At 34.7% G+C, this 16,050-nt stretch overlaps 1 protein-coding gene across 1 annotated transcript in view; it reads right to left on the bottom strand.

The window, feature by feature from the left end:
- Positions 1 to 16,022, bottom strand: part of LOC128995225 (TBC1 domain family member 13-like) — a 35,320-nt gene extending 19,298 nt beyond the window's left edge. Inside the window, exons 1-6 of the mRNA XM_054420171.1 lie at positions 15,887 to 16,022; positions 12,202 to 12,275; positions 11,430 to 11,555; positions 10,549 to 10,693; positions 9,096 to 9,252; positions 6,986 to 7,184 (exon numbers count right to left, since the gene is read on the bottom strand). Of these exons, the coding sequence (XP_054276146.1) occupies positions 6,986 to 7,184; positions 9,096 to 9,252; positions 10,549 to 10,693; positions 11,430 to 11,555; positions 12,202 to 12,275; positions 15,887 to 15,906 (721 nt within the window). The 5' untranslated portion in view covers positions 15,907 to 16,022. The remainder of the gene's footprint in view (positions 1 to 6,985; positions 7,185 to 9,095; positions 9,253 to 10,548; positions 10,694 to 11,429; positions 11,556 to 12,201; positions 12,276 to 15,886) is intronic.
- Positions 16,023 to 16,050: the final 28 nt, after the last annotated feature.

The raw sequence follows: 16,050 nt of genomic DNA, 5'->3' as shown, positions 1-16,050 counted from the left end.
CTCTTGGTTGCACATACAAAACTTCAAAGTAACATTGTGATTATTTATCTGCATGTCTATTTCATTTGTGTTGAAATTCAGATCCATTTTAAGATTAGACAAAACATCTACTCCTAGTATTATAGGTTTTATTAGATTTGGTACAATAAGATATTCCAATGGCAAGGTGTGTTCTGCAATTGTAGTGGGAACGTAAATAATTTGAGAGACTCTTTTAGATCGCTCATTTGTAGCAGTTTTGATTACTGTGTTATTAACTGGAAATTCTTCAAATGGTGAAATTTTGGATTTGTTTTCATTGAACCAGGATTCTGATATACAAGTTATTGATGAACCAGTGTCGACTAATGCGTTTACTCTAATATTATTAAGTTTGATGCTAATTTCTAGGCAACTTATTTGAATGAAATTTAGAGATTGATTATTTTCTGAATCATTTTCTAATAAGAAGTTCTTATCGCACATTATACTTTGGGATTGAAGATGATTTATTTCATTACCGAGACTTTCATAAATAGGCACTGTAATTTTAGAGTTAACTAATGATAATTGACCCTCTCGGTTGTCGCTTACAGCGCCGAACCGTTTTCCTGTATATTTGGTGCAGGATGAGTCTGTGGCTCGTAACTGTGTGATGATTGGTTGTTTGGAGGAGCACTTGGCACGTAGTTATTTTGTCTCATTACTGCGCAAAGCTGAGCTTGTTCTTGGGTTGGGTGGTTTCTGTAGGTCCGTTGGTTGTTGTCACTGTTACGTGGAGGATATCTGTCTCGTTGATATGGTTTGTTTTCATGGTTTCGGTCGTAAGTAGGATGATTGTAGTTAGGACGGTAATTTTGATGATTTGGATAATTTCTGTGTTGGTGATTGTTGTTGTATGAATTGTTGTGATATGAAGGTATCTTGGGTTGGTATGCTCTCTGATTCTCGTAGCGGCCGTTTTGATGATAAATGTGTGGTTGTTGATTTGGAGTTGTCGGTCGGTTGTTGGATGAGCTGTTGTGATTCTGGTTGTTGATGCGTGTCTTCTTTGGTCCGTCTTTGAGGTCTTCACGTTGTAGAAGTCTTTCTAAGGCACTTACGGTGGTGATGTTCTGTACATTGATGCAGTCTTGTACGATGGAGTCAAATCTCTCTGCCATCAGTGTCACAATTTCTTCTTCGGTTAGGCAAGGGCTCATAGATTGGAGTGAAATCACACGTTCTGTTAGGTATTCGCTGCGGCTGAGGGTACCATTTGACCGGTATTTTTCTGATTCGATTTTGGCTCTTAAGCTGCGTTGTACTTCTCTTGACCAGCATTTAGCTTCAAATTCGTTGGAAAATTGTTCCCAGGAACTTAAGTCAGTCTTGACGAGTTGTAGCCATCTTGAGGCGGGACCTTCGAATGAAGTTTCTAGCAGGTCTTTGAGATATTCAATCGGGTCATAATTGTTGTTTCGCTCAAGTCCTCTGTCGTAATATCTTTTCAATTTATTAAGATATTCTTTTGGGTTGCCACTTCGGCCGTTGAATTTTGGTAGTTGTCGGTCTTTCTCTTCATTTCCATTGCATATAATTTTGATTGAGCCTTGGAAGTTTTCAAATGTTTTGCTCTGTTTGAGGGTTTCCACTTCTTGTTCACATTTTATTAGATTTTGATTTAAATTTTGTATTTCAGCTTGCTGAGATTCTAAAGTTTTGTTTTGGATGGTGAGTTTTGGCAGAATTTCGTTTTGTATGATGGCCAAATTAGCTTTAGAATTCTGTTCGGATTCTTGCCTGGTTCGTTGAGAAAGTTCTTCAATTTTTTGGTCAAAATTCTGTTCATGCATTACCAATTGTGTTTTGACAGCAGATAGGATGTCATTTTGTCTCTGTTGATTTTTATTATCAGATATTGATTGTTGTTGTGTAAGATTATCAATGACGAATTGTCGCATTTGATCTTGTGATTCATCAATTTTTTGTGTGAGTTTTTCATTAAGTTTAATAATTTCCTCAGCTTGTGTTGTCTGAGTGATCTTAATTGAGTTAATTTCTACCTGGAATTTACTTTGACTTTCACGATTTTCTAAAATATGAGTTTCTAGTGCATTTTGGCAAGCTTGAATTTCTAGGCTATTAGCATCAATTTTATCATTGAAGCTTTGAGTGAGTTCAACTTTTAATTCATTAAGTTTGCTGTTGATTTTATTATTAATTTCTGCTTTAATTTCCGTATTTGATTCGTCAATTTTGTTGCTCAATTTAGTATCTAGTTTAGTCATGAGAGCAATTAAAGTATTAATATCTGATGGTGCAATTAGTGCTGACGTGACAGTAGTATTTGTTGTCGCTGTTTCACCGACAGTGACGCTAGGATTGTCAAGTCGTTGCCGTGTTGGTAGGTCGTCTGGGTCTGGGTGACGTTCGTCGGCGTCGGCTATGTTCGGTAACGATCGGCTGTGTTCGGGTGCGGGTGTCTGGGTTATTGATCCGCTAATGTGACCTTGGCTATCACCTGGCATTTTGGAAACATTCAGATTCAGACTTTGTTTACTGGACAGTTCAGTGGCAACATTTGCAAACAGACTTGTAGGAATGGGAATACTAGTGTCTGATTGGTCCATGGACTCGTTGCTTTCTTCCTCTGTGAGTTCTGATGTCTGCTGTGGATGTGTTTTTTGTTCTGTGTCCGTGCGTGTGATGTCATCAAGATGGCGACCTTCTTCTTCAATCTCGCTCTCGCTGTCAGTGTTGTTGTAGTCGTAATTTGGGTTTAGGTTAGAATTTTTACGGTTGGGTCTTAAATTATAACCTTTCTCGGCCATGATTAATTATTGTACTAATTATGCGTGATTAGTTAGTGTTTTGTATAACGGCTTTGTGTTGTTATTGGGGTTAGGGAATGTTAATTACGGGACGTACAGTACAATAGGCTATGGGTTCTTACGATCTAGTACAACTTAAGGTTAACTTAGCTTAAATCGAAAATTGCAATATTTTATGACTACCGTAATATATCATTCGAAAGCCGACACGTTGGGTCGCCAAATTTGCTACGCACCATAAAGCTTTCTATAGACTTTTCATTAACTTAGGCCTACAAAATTCCTTTGGCTAATAAGTTAGCCCACATTGAACCCAAAGTCATTTCTTTCCTAATAAAGATAATTCCTAATTTATGTTTTATTTCTGTCTAATAAGGTAAGTCTTTATATTAATCTTATAATATATGAATTATTGAATAAAGAGATTTGGTATGTTACAATATATAATTTATTAAGTTAATGAAATACAAATATAAGATAAGTTATTGGTTGAATTAGCTACAGGGTAAGTTAACAATGGTACATTTTCAAAATGGTGGGGTTACAAAGTGGATGAAAAGATTCTCTAGGCTTAGGCCTATATTGGGTTGGTTTCTTCTTAAGTACTAATTAATAATCAAATAGATGACCTCTTAATCTCAGGGAGGGGTGGTCGTGCCGGTTCGAATGATATATTAGGCTTCTTTAAAATGCAAATAATTTAATTTAGTTATTGTTCTGAAATAAGTTAAGCTAGGTTCATGATGCTATTAATATAGGTAATAATGTTAATGTCCAAAGAAAGATTCCAAATGGTTTCACTAAATTTAATGAAATAAGATAAAATTTGAAGATTAAATTTTGAATAAAAGTTCAATTTGAAATATATATATATATCTTGATGAGTTGAGTTAATTGGGCCTAGTAGGCTATACTGATTAAATGTCCAATGAAGATTAAATTTGTCCTTAGTTAAATAAGATGGATGATGGTTACCAAATTTGGAGTGTCTTTTCTGTCTTCACCTTTGTAGCATTAAGTGTAAATGAAATAGGGGTTTGTTAAAATTTGATACTCTTCAAGGCACTTGTCCAATACTTTTGGATGATGAGAAATTTAAATTTTAGGTTTTACTTTGGGATTATGAATTTTAGTTTAAATTAAACACAATTTCCAATAGAATGATGTTCACACTGTGAAGAGTTGGCAGGATCTGGGGAGAGGCAATGGTAGAAGCTCAGGAAGTCCATGTCCATTGTTGAAGTGATGTACAGCTGGTTAATTTACATGAATGACACTTGCCACAGTAATTTTGATTTTCTTTGGATAATTTTGAAAAATGATACTATATTTAAGATGTTATTATTATATTGCAATTTTCTTACAATTCTATATTATTCTAAATAAATGATTATTGTTGGTTTTTGATGAGTACTTAATAGGTATGGAGAGAATTTGCATAAATATTATATTGTAACATAAAATAGGATGATGTTTCTGTGGGGTGATGGGATACTATATAACATTGAACAAAATTGGATAAAATAACACATTGACAAGGGGAACAAATTAAATAACTGATAACACATTATCAGGGGCATTAACAGACATTGTGAGAGAAAATATACAAAATAATAGAGAAATTAATGTTAATGATGAATGAATGACATGTAATATTACACACGTAGGCCTCAGATCTGTGTTTTGGAACGTACAGAATGAATTAAACTGGTAATTATATTATTAGTGGCTGAAGGAGCCGAACCGACGACATTACTGCCTTTCAATAGTCCGCCACACTACCAACCAAGCCACCGACTTACCAAGAGTAGTGACAATATGAGTTACAGATATGAGAGTCCACAGATTTTTCACAAGTATAAACCAGCCTAGGCAAGTTCACAGTGTTCCGAGACTAGCTAGACAAAATAGCCTATGTTACTTTTAGTCTGACATTATCATACTTTTAATACCTCAAAATTAATTTAAACAGCTGAGTGGTCAAATAGTGCTTGCCTATATGTTGTTTTTTTTCTTATTTACATTAATGATCTTCCAAAAGCTATTAATAAAGAACTAATTCTTTTTGCCGATGACACTACTGCTTTGATCAAAAATAATAATACAGCTGTAATGTTTTCTTCTCTGCAATGTGTGGTAAAGGACATGGAGCAATGGTTTTTAGAAAATGGGTTTAAACTTAATGTTTAAAAAACAAATATTATTAAATTTTCTACTAGACACAAAAATATGGAAAACTGTTCCTTTAATTTAGTTGAAGCTCAAAAATTCTTAGGGGTTTACGTAGATGACGCAGTTAAATGGGATTCACATTTGAATTATTTACGTAACAAAATTAGGTCGATATCATCTTTATTCATACATTTATGGGACTGTATTTCTATTGAGACACTTAAAGTAGTTTATCATGCTTATGTGGAGTCAGTGTTAAGATATGGCATAATTTTATGGGGCCAAGCTACTGGTATTAAAACTTTATTCAGGTTACAAAAACGTATTATTCGTATTATTACCAACTCTCATCCACGCAGTTCTTGTAAGAAACATTTTCAAAATTTAAGAATTCATACATTAACGGGGTTGTATATTCTAGAATTATTAAATTACATACATTCAGTTAAAAATGAGCTACCAGAAACAATACATTTTAATCACAGGTATGAAACCCGAAATGAAAATATATTTAGACTCCCCAGACACCGTTTGACCCTATATGAAAAATCTCCATTGTACGCTGGGCTGAGATTGTACAATGTGCTTCCGCCATGCTATAAGTCATTAAGCAAAACCAAATTTAAAGATACAATAGATAATTTTCTTATTGACAAGGCTTTTTACTTAATTGAAGATTTTTACAGAACTACAATTTAGAAATTTTTTATTTTTTTTAAGTGTTTAATTTTAAGTTAAAAGTTTTAATGTTAAATATTTTATGTATGGATTTAATTTTGACAATGCACCTATTATAAATGTTATAACATGTATGGAATGTTTTGTGCAAATAAAGTCTATGTCTATGTCTATGCCAGTTCAAGCCTGAGAAAAGTCAGTAGCTTTTTGATGGATCAAACTGGACTTAGCTGTTCCTGATCACTGGGCTTATGATAAATGGGCATGCCTAATGAAACAGCTGATCTTACTCGGTAATAAAGCTACACAAGGCATCACACTCCATTCTACACTCATGCTTCATTTATATTTGGGTTAAAGTACACCCTAGGAGCATCCCATCTTAATTGATAATGATAATGAAAATATTTCATGTTTGAGTACCTATTTACATTTTATAAAATTAACATTAGTTTCAGTAAACTTAGTTTGTAGAGTTGTGTTGATTTGTAGAATATACATCTTTCATTCGTAGATAGTTTGAAATACACCTTGCTATTTCACAATACCCAATATAGTCATAAGTAATTCTTTTATGAAACTAATGTTGAAACTCAGTATTTTTATGAAGTACAAATATAATGGAATCAAAAGTTATAGCTTTGACATAGTGTTTAGTTTTGTTTTGTTTTTAAAATTTGACTAATGCTACCGTAATTGAATGGATAAGGAAAAGTTCATCAAGTTATAAAAGAAAGGTATAAAGTCAAAGTTGATTTACATATGTGGTTTTATTTAAAGTAGCACACAGAAATGTCACCACATGGCTACTATGTTGATAAAACTATCAGTAATTTTGTGCTTGCCCACTGATAAGACCAGCAAACCTGATTATGCCAACGTACAAATAACAGAGGAATGATCTGTAGCCTAACCACTGAATATTAAAATAAAAATTTTATTTTTTAAACAAAAAAATTGGATTATTTATATACAGGATGGACAACTTGATGGGTGCAACCATTGGTATCTCAGAAACTTTTACAGAAAGAAGAGGAAATGTTAAAAAGAGAACTTCGACTATTTTCTAAAGAAAATTAAATTAAAAGAATTTAACTTTTTCAAATATGGCTAGCTTAACTTAACTTAACTTACTATTATTGTCTTAACAAAGTAGTCTAGAAACATGAGCTTTGAAAAAGTAAATCAGTCCGAGTCAAGGTCTTACCATGAGACCAATAGTAATAGCTTATTCCCTATAAGGAAATTTCGCAAAAAGCTCATTTTGAACCTTCAAGCTTATTTGAACCACTTTAGTAATCACTGTAATTGAAACTTAACCAAATATGAACTTTTTTACATACCTCTCCATTCAGGTCTTGGGTCACAGGCGAAGGCATAGTAGATCGGCCCGATGATCTCGTTCATGCCCTGTACGTAGCTCTGGCCCGGGTTGAGTTTAGCGTAGAGAAACAAAAGTCTCTGCACCACTTCCCAGTGAGCTTCGGCACCCTCGTCTAGTGGAGCGTAGTCCTCCTGCGCCTTCTTGGTCGACAGTGCAATCTGTGGGCCAACATACAGATAGAACTATAAGAATGAATATGCTATCTTATATTTAAAAACCTGTCTGTAGCCCAAATTTTTCATTAACAAAATACTGATCAGAATCGTAAATTGCTGTATTCGGTTGTTCGCAAGGTGTAACTGATTTTTTATACAGAAATAAGATTTTAAAACTTATAGTGAAGCATAAGACAACATGCATACCAATTAGAATGTAAAGTTAAGAACAAAAACTACTAAACTATTTATTTGTTTAACTAACTATAACTAACCTATTTAATTACCACATAGAATAAAACTATTTCTTATTTCATGCAATATTATTTTTTGTAAAAATATTAGCCTTTTGATATTATTAATTACAATTTTTTAAATGTAGAATCTGAACAAACTACAATTACAACAAATAATTACGTTTGATTAGTTAAAACTTACCTGCTAAAAGTTTCCATGCAAGTTGAAAAGAAAAGAAATGTGTTAAACTAGAAAGAAAATTGTTATGATAGCAATCTAAAAAATATTTTATGCATATGTTTTACATATTAGACACCAACAAAGAACGTTGAAATTATTAGGACATTTTGGATATATTTCCTAACTGTGTCTACAAATAAGTTGAATATTTTAAAGGAGTGTATTACAATTTTTGATTTAAGAGTTTTAAAAATGGAACTAGCAGCAAATATGCACTCAAAATCGGTAATGATTCTGATTCTGGTAGTGAAATACAGTACTTACATCAGGGACCAATTTAAATTATTTAACAATGCTTTAACGCTAAACCAAATGGCAGATAAAGAAGGTTGGAAATATTTTTGGGAAATGTACAGTAGGTAATCTAGTTTAATTAACAAAATTACAGTCTAAGAACTTAAAAACATAAAATAAAGCACAAAATAACAATAATTTTTCATCTTAACCCTAGATGGGTATCGCAGGTAAAGTTGATGTAGGGCGATTTATTTTTAGCGTCCCACCCCCCAACCCCTCAACCGACACTATCCTCCTTCCAGTAGTACTCTCAGCAGTCATTCGCCTTGTGATATGTCCTTACTAGTCGGTTTCATTAAACGCATACGTTTAACTTACGTGTCAATACCCTATGTGTATAGTAAAATGGCCGGCATTTTGTCAAATTTACTTATTGGTACCCTAAGCATCACACTGTACGACGATACCTTACTGTATGCAATTCCTATGTTCGTCAAATTTACGTATTGGTACCCTTAGCGTCACACTGTACGACGATACCTTACTGTATGCAATTCCTATGTTCGTCAAATTTACGTATAGATACCCTTAGCGTCATACTGTATGACGATACCTTTCCAGCGTTAACTTTCATACGTATGTCTGTAAATCAAGGTGTCCATCGAGCTCATTTCGCAACTAAGTAAGATAGTTCAAATCTGAGACCTATGTTTTATTCCTTTCTTCACTACTGTTCTAGCTGATTCCCTAATGTAAGAATTTTATTTTATTCTTAAATTCACTTATGTTTTTTTTCTTCCTTTAAATATTTGTGTACATATTCTGTATATACTTTGTTGGAATAAAGGAATAATTCATTCATTCATCCCTATTGCGGTTGACGACTGAGACCACAGGAATCTAATCGAAGAACATGATTTAAACTTGGCGGTAGCATCAATTTTCTTTTACAATGTTGTTTAATAGCTCAGCTCAATGAATAGGTCTACATTAATTTACGTACAGCCCTCGTACTTTCTGAAATGTCTTACAACTCACTAGAAAGATATATTAGTGTTATGAGGCCTTTTTTCTAAATCTGCAAGCCTGTAGACTCCAATATTCTCAGGTAAGCTACCTTAAACCTAAGTTACCTCTTTCCAAATAAAAGTCTTAACAATACCAGTACTAAGTAGGCCTAATTAACCAAAATCAACTTACCCTCGTGATGCCCAATCCTTTCCGTTCTACATTGGCAGATTTAAGCACAGAATGTTCGACTCTACGATGAAGTCTTTTACTACCCCCGCTGTTCACAACAGCTTTGCAGGGGAATTCTGTTGCTTGTTGGAAAAATGATATATCAGGACAGAGTCGTCTGAAAAAATATAACTTGACCTTAGTTGATTGACCTTTGGAAAATTAAAATAATAATATATAATACTAGCTGAACCCGGCAGACGTTGTCTTGCCTTTGACTATTTATAATCCCGCGGGCTTTGCCCCGTTTAACTTCTTAATTTTCAAGATGATCTCGTTCGCATGGCTCAATCACGTCCTGGTTGAAGTTCGTTCGCTACGCTCACTTACCTTTAGGTTGGAGCTCGTTCGCTACGCTCACTCACCTTTAGGTTGGAGCTCGTTCGCTACGCTCACTCACCTTTAGGTTGGAGCTTGTTTGCTACGTTCACTCACCTTTAGGTTGGAGCTCGTTCGCTGCGCTCACTTGCCTTCAGGTTAGCTCGTTCGCTACGCTCACTTGCCTTCGGGTTAGCTCGTTCGCTACGCTAACTCGCCTCCAGGTTGAAGTTCGTTCGCTACACTCACTCACCTTTTGTTTGCAAATTAGCTGTTGTCATATATTAAAAGAAATAATAGTGCTGCACCCTGTTGGTAATCCTTGTAACTTTAATGCTATATTGAACATCATAGAACAGAACCAACTTGTTTAATTGAAACAGCTGTTAAGATTCATTAATTCCATATCTCATAAGGTTAACATGGGAAACTCCAGAGCCACTGGGGCGGAGCCGATTGGACGGATCACGAAATTGATGGTGTATAAACCTATTCCATGACATTCTACACTTATGTACCAAGTTTCGTGGCAATCGGTTCAGCGGTGTCTGAGTTTATCACTGCCAAACAAACAAACATACAAACATCCTCTTTTATACTTATAGACTAACTAGGCTACTAAGTAAGTTTTAGATACATCGATCGCTTAGGACTATTATCTAAAGATTTGTTAGGTAGGTAGTATAAAAATGGATTAGTTTTAAACAATTTCTTTGCTATCTAAAGTACGATACTGTAGTGTATAGTAAACATACATTTTGCAATCAGAGAAATGTCATAGCTCTGTATAAGGTTTTGATATTTAGCGCTAAGAATTTGATAACAATATCCCACATCACCTTCCACAGAAAAATATCCGCTTTTTTCAATGTTAGTACATTTGTTCGATTCAAACTCATTTACAAAAACATTTGATGTCATTTTAAATCATATAAATATAAAGTGGTCATTTTCATTTTAGGTACACATACAATACAAATACAAACTTTTTTCAATCTAGGTCCAAGGTTTGCAGCCAAAGCTTATTCATAAGAATCAAAAATTCATGGTTTTAACTATCTCATTGTTTGCAAGGGTTTGTGAAAGAGTAAATTACCTGACATCCTTATCAATCTGCAACAGAACTTCGTTATCCTTAAAAAACGTTTGCCATTGACTGTCGGGGCTGAAGTTTAAGGGATGGTCGGCCATCGTACAATCTCCAGCCTCGCCACAATCCCCAGGGTTGACAATCATCTCATCTAAAAAAAGGTTAAGAGAGCTAGGTTTAAGAACTGCTGTTCTTTTATTCCCTACCTTTACATTCTAGGACGATAGACTTTCGCCCAAAACCATTTTACACACTTCAGTTTAAGCGTAATGGTTGCGGCGTTATCACATAGGCTAGCAACAAGTTATTCGTGATTACTGGGATTTCAACCCGAAACCATGTGGATCAATGCCCAGCGCTCTACCACTGAACCAGCTCTCGGGACTAAAGTTTATACTAAATTAGATCACTTATTTATTTCCAAACATTCATTAAAATTACTTTAAGTTTCAAATAATAAATGTTATTTATTTTAACTTGGTAACGTAGGGTATTGTATATGGACAAAGTAAAAAAAAACAATACAATATATTCCCTCTTGTTTGGATCTGATTGTTTTGAATTTCAGATTGTTCTGTTCACTACCTACTAGCCCATGTATTGCTTTATCCATAGTTGTGTACATTATCAACTCGTAACCTGTAGGTCTAGAGCTGTTCAGTATTTACAATTTTATGTATAGTACCGTGCTATAAGATTAGGCTGTGGACCTCAGAAATTGATTTAAAAGAAGGATGATTGTATAGACCAGTTGCTTAGTTCAAGACAAATTTGTAATAATTGCTTTCAGTACTAAATTGTAATTTCATACAAAACTTACAAAAACCACGACATTCCACAACATTCACAATAATAACCTAGGACAACACAAATATAGAAAAGCCTACCTATGAACTGTTTGTAGAGTTCTCTTTTCCGAGCCAGTGTTTCACTCCATGAAGCTCTATTCAAAGGGAGATAATTGAGCAAGAGACGCCAACTAACAGCCCGATGACCAGCCTCGTCCGGACAGCCTGGACAAACTTCACTGTTAGTTTCTCTCATAAAAGTGCTAAGTTTCTGTACTGTACAGGGTAACAGAGAAGTTAAAGGGATGTCGATCTAAACTGGTTTGTTCCTAAGAAGGTTTGATATTGAGCCTAGTAAAACGCAGGGAGTGAGGCGAAACCAGTCGCCCGCACTAATAGTCGAACAGTGAATTTTGACTTGTTATTATCTAATGTTATCAAACCGTACCCTACACTTAACTCTACTTTTCTACTTTATTTTTAAAATCACAAACAAATTGTTTGAACTATTGCATAAAAATCTTCCATGAGTCATTGACTTTGGAACACAACCAAAAATAGTATTTACAGTACTAGCATATTCATTTAAGGCATCAAGAATAAACAACACAAAATGCTGATTTAAGTCATAACAGCTAGGTAGCTAAATTGGAACTTATCTCAGACTGATAATATAGCCCATATATTATATAGGATTAAGAAATGAAACTATTCTAAACTAATCTAACATAATCTTATATGGTTGACCAAAACAAGCTTAGTTCTAGGTGTGATCTATGCTTGCTTATATTAAATAAAGATTAAACTTAGGTCTATTTTCATTTGACATGGGTCATACTTTACACTTTAAGGTAATAAAAGAGTGGTTTACCGCTAAAGCATAAACTCCTAAGTTTTTCAATATTAATCTCCTCACTGCTTAGAAGTTCTTCAAAATCTTTTAACCTGAAACAATAACTTGTGTAAGTTTACGCAATTTATACATCAGTTTTCTGGACAGAACCAGGTTTTTGATCGTGTTGTGAAAAAGTGTACCTAACAACTTTTAACTCCCCTTCATAGCCTATTGGTCTGCAGGGCTCCCACACAAGCATGAAAATACAAAACACACAATCTTACAGTATTTGTTGCCTTTCTTAGGTAATGATGACAAAGTTCAGGAGGGTTTTAGGCCAGGTACAAAAAGTCACAAGTGTAGTGGCAAAATCAAAGTCGGCATCTCAAAGTAGCATAGCAAGCCTCAAGGACAAACAGAACAGTTCATACTTAAGCAAGCTGTGGTATCCCTGCTTATGAAGTTAGTGGTACGTTAACTTGAAAATTTTTTCGTCACAAGGTGGGAAGAAGTACCTGCACCTGACAAGAGGGCAGAACATAATATCTAACTTAACTCCATTCTAATTAGCCTAATGATTGTTACGGTACTATTGATGTAGAAGTTTGGTTTTTCGTAAAGTTATTGACCCAATCAATACTTTTATGTCCAATAATACAATGGTTTCAGTTATCGAAATTTCACCGATAATAGTCTTGTTCTTACACGTATCGCAACAAATATTGCGGGATTAATAAACAATTCCACTGATGCCAAATATTGTAAAATCTATCGTTATAGGCCAAGTTACGGGTACAGTTTCTTAACTGGGCTATGCTAATATCGATTGAAACTATCAAATTAAAAATATTGATTAAGTTAATAATCGATAATTTGGTAAAACTGAACTTATACTACTTATGTTATATTGAATTTTTTTTTCATTATATACCTAAATAAGACTATTTTAAGCACTTTTTACCATTGGCACTTTTGGGGGAAACACCTATTTCACCCTGAAAATCGTGTTTGAAAATCAAGAAAAATGCTAGAAATCGGCGATTTTAGACTCATGTAAAACTTTTTGGGTACAATTTCTTAACTGGACTAGCTTATGCTAATATCTATTGAAACTATCAAATTTAAAATATTGTTTAATAATCGATATATTTACCAGCTAAGTATATCAGTTATAAAATTAAACTATCATAACCTAACCTAACCAAACAAACTTGCTGATGGTGAAAACATTGAGAATGAAGGTTTACTAATAATCGGTATTATCATAGCTAAGTTAAGAAACTGTAGGCCTACCCAACTTCTTTTTACTTTGTGTCAATAACTTAATACTAACCTAACCTAACTTAACCAGGGTTTACCCAAAATCGGTCATTTTGGCATTTGGCACATTGTTAATCTAAGCATGGGTTAGGTTGGGTTGGGTTAGGTTAGGTAAAGTTTTTTTGGTTTACCCAAAAATGGGATAATTTTTGGTACCGTACCGTAAGTTACTTAAGATTTTTCAAACCTGGTTTCCTGGGTAAAAACGGCATTTGCCAAAAATGTGTTAAAAATGGACTAATAATTAAAAAAAACCCCACCCTAAGTTAAAAAGAAAATTATCAAGCCCCAAAAATCATTAATTTCTAGCATTTTAACGTGATTTTTAGGGTTTAAATAGGCGTTTGCCCCAAAAGTGCCAATGGTAAAAAGTGCTTAAAATAGTCTAATTTAGGTAGATAAGGCAAAAAATATTCAATCTATAAGTATAAAAGAGGATGTTTGTATATTTGTTTGTTTGGCAGTGATAAACTCAGACACCGCTGAACCGATTGCCACGAAACTTGGTACATACGTGTAGATTGTCATGGAATAGGTTTATACACCATCAATTTCGTGATCCGTCCAATCGGCTCCGCCCCAGTGGCTCTGGAGTTTCCCATGTTAACCTTATGAGAAATGGAATTACTGAATCTTAACAGCTGTTTCAATTAAACAAGTTGGTTCTGTTCTATGATGTTCAATAGCATTAAAGTTACAAGGATTACCAACAGGGTGCAGCACTATTATTTCTTTTACATTTATGACAACAGCTAATTTGCAACCAAAAGGTGAGTGAGCGTAGCGAACAAACTTCAACCTGGAGGCGAGTTAGCGTAGCGAACGAGCTAACCTGAAGGCAAGTGAGTGCAGCGAACGAGCTCCAATCTAAAGGTTAGTGAGCGTAGCGAACGAGCTCCAACCTAACGGTGAGTGAGCGTAGCGAACGAACTTCAACCAGGACGTGATTGAGCCATGCGAACGAGATCATCTTGAAAATTAAGAAGTTAAACGGGGCAAAGCCCGCGGGATTATAAATAGTCAAAGGCAAGACAACGTCTGCCGGGTTCAGCTAGTATAACATAAGTTAAGTTTTATAAGTCCAGTTTTACCGATATTTTTAAATATATGTATTGTAAAATTAAACTATCATAACCTAACCCAACCAACCAAACTTGCTGATAGTGAAAAAATTGCATGAATGTTTAGGCCTAAATTAGGGCGGGTTCCTTAGGGTGGGTTCCTCGGTGTATTCATTGATAAAAACCTAAACTGGAGTGACCACATTGATTATCTCTGTAAAAAACTGTCGTCTGCGCAGTTTGTAATTAGGCGAATCAGAAATATTACAAATGAAGAAACAGCGTGGGTGGCCTATCACTCCCTATTCTCATCACACCTGAGATATGGAATAGCGGCGTGGGGATCAGCACCTATTAACAAGATTGACAAAGTCCTTATCCTTCAAAAGGAAACCATCAGAACAATACTGCGGCTGGATTATCAGGAACACTGCAAACCCTTCATTGTCCAAAATAATTCCTCACCGTTATTTCACTTCATATTCTGGAAACCATCATCCTGGCCATAAATTCCTCGCCCAGTCTCAGACAAGATAAACACAACTATAACACACGAAATAGGGCAAACATCGATCTTCCACAACACACACTCACAAAATTCAGCAACACCCCACTGTACACTGGCTCATATTTCTATAATTTACTGCCGGACTCTATAAAAGCCACTGACAAACACAACACATTTATTTACAAGCTTAAACAATATTTAATCAATAGGCCCTACTACACCACAGCAGAGTATATCGAGGAACACACTTTACAACACCTTAGATAACTTAACGGGGCTCACTTCGAGAACCAAACAGATGAATCTTGACGATTCCCCAATCACCCGATTGCGGAGAAGACTTCAGAAGTAAGTAAGTAAGAAGTAAGTAACTTAAGGCCTACTAATCGAATCGATAGTTTCAATCGATATTAGCATAGCCCAGTTAAGAAACTGTAGCCTAGGCTACCCCAAGTTACTTCCAATCTACTTTTAATTGAAATGACGACTTTATTCTTTCTTTTTCAGAAAAAGGAGCCCTTTCGTTCTCAGTACATACCCTGGCAAGTCTACAAATATATTTCTTAAGTTTCAGAAATCAAATCACAAACCAATCTAGGCTACATAGGACTAGGCCTAGGCTAAAAAATGTAAACTATTATCCATCCAAATTCGATTTTAAGGTAAATTATTCAGGAAATTGTCTCAGTAACAAGCTTGTATCATTTAGTTTTCTAAATTATTTATTTTAGGCTACCATGGTAAAGACTTTCACACAAAATAAAGAATCTAAACAGTATAACTTGTTGACCAAACTAGACTAACCAGCCTTTGCTTGGACCTATTTACTTACTTTGTTTTGTAACTTGCCATATTTTTATCTTGATTTGAAAAAGTGTGTGTTTAATCCACCTTGCTCGATAAAATCAGATAGTCACATAAAGATACACTATACATACAGCACTCACTAAATTTTTAAAATACCATGAATATTTGAATATTTCTTTCAACTTTTGA

Source organism: Macrosteles quadrilineatus, unplaced genomic scaffold (genome assembly GCF_028750875.1).
Source record: "Macrosteles quadrilineatus isolate MER2022 unplaced genomic scaffold, UCM_ALF_1.0 Scaffold_5__1_contigs__length_97177068, whole genome shotgun sequence".
In the NCBI taxonomy this organism is placed as follows: domain Eukaryota; kingdom Metazoa; phylum Arthropoda; class Insecta; order Hemiptera; family Cicadellidae; genus Macrosteles; species Macrosteles quadrilineatus.
Note: the sequence above shows the minus strand (reverse complement) of the source record. Positions and strands in the feature narration are given on the sequence as shown.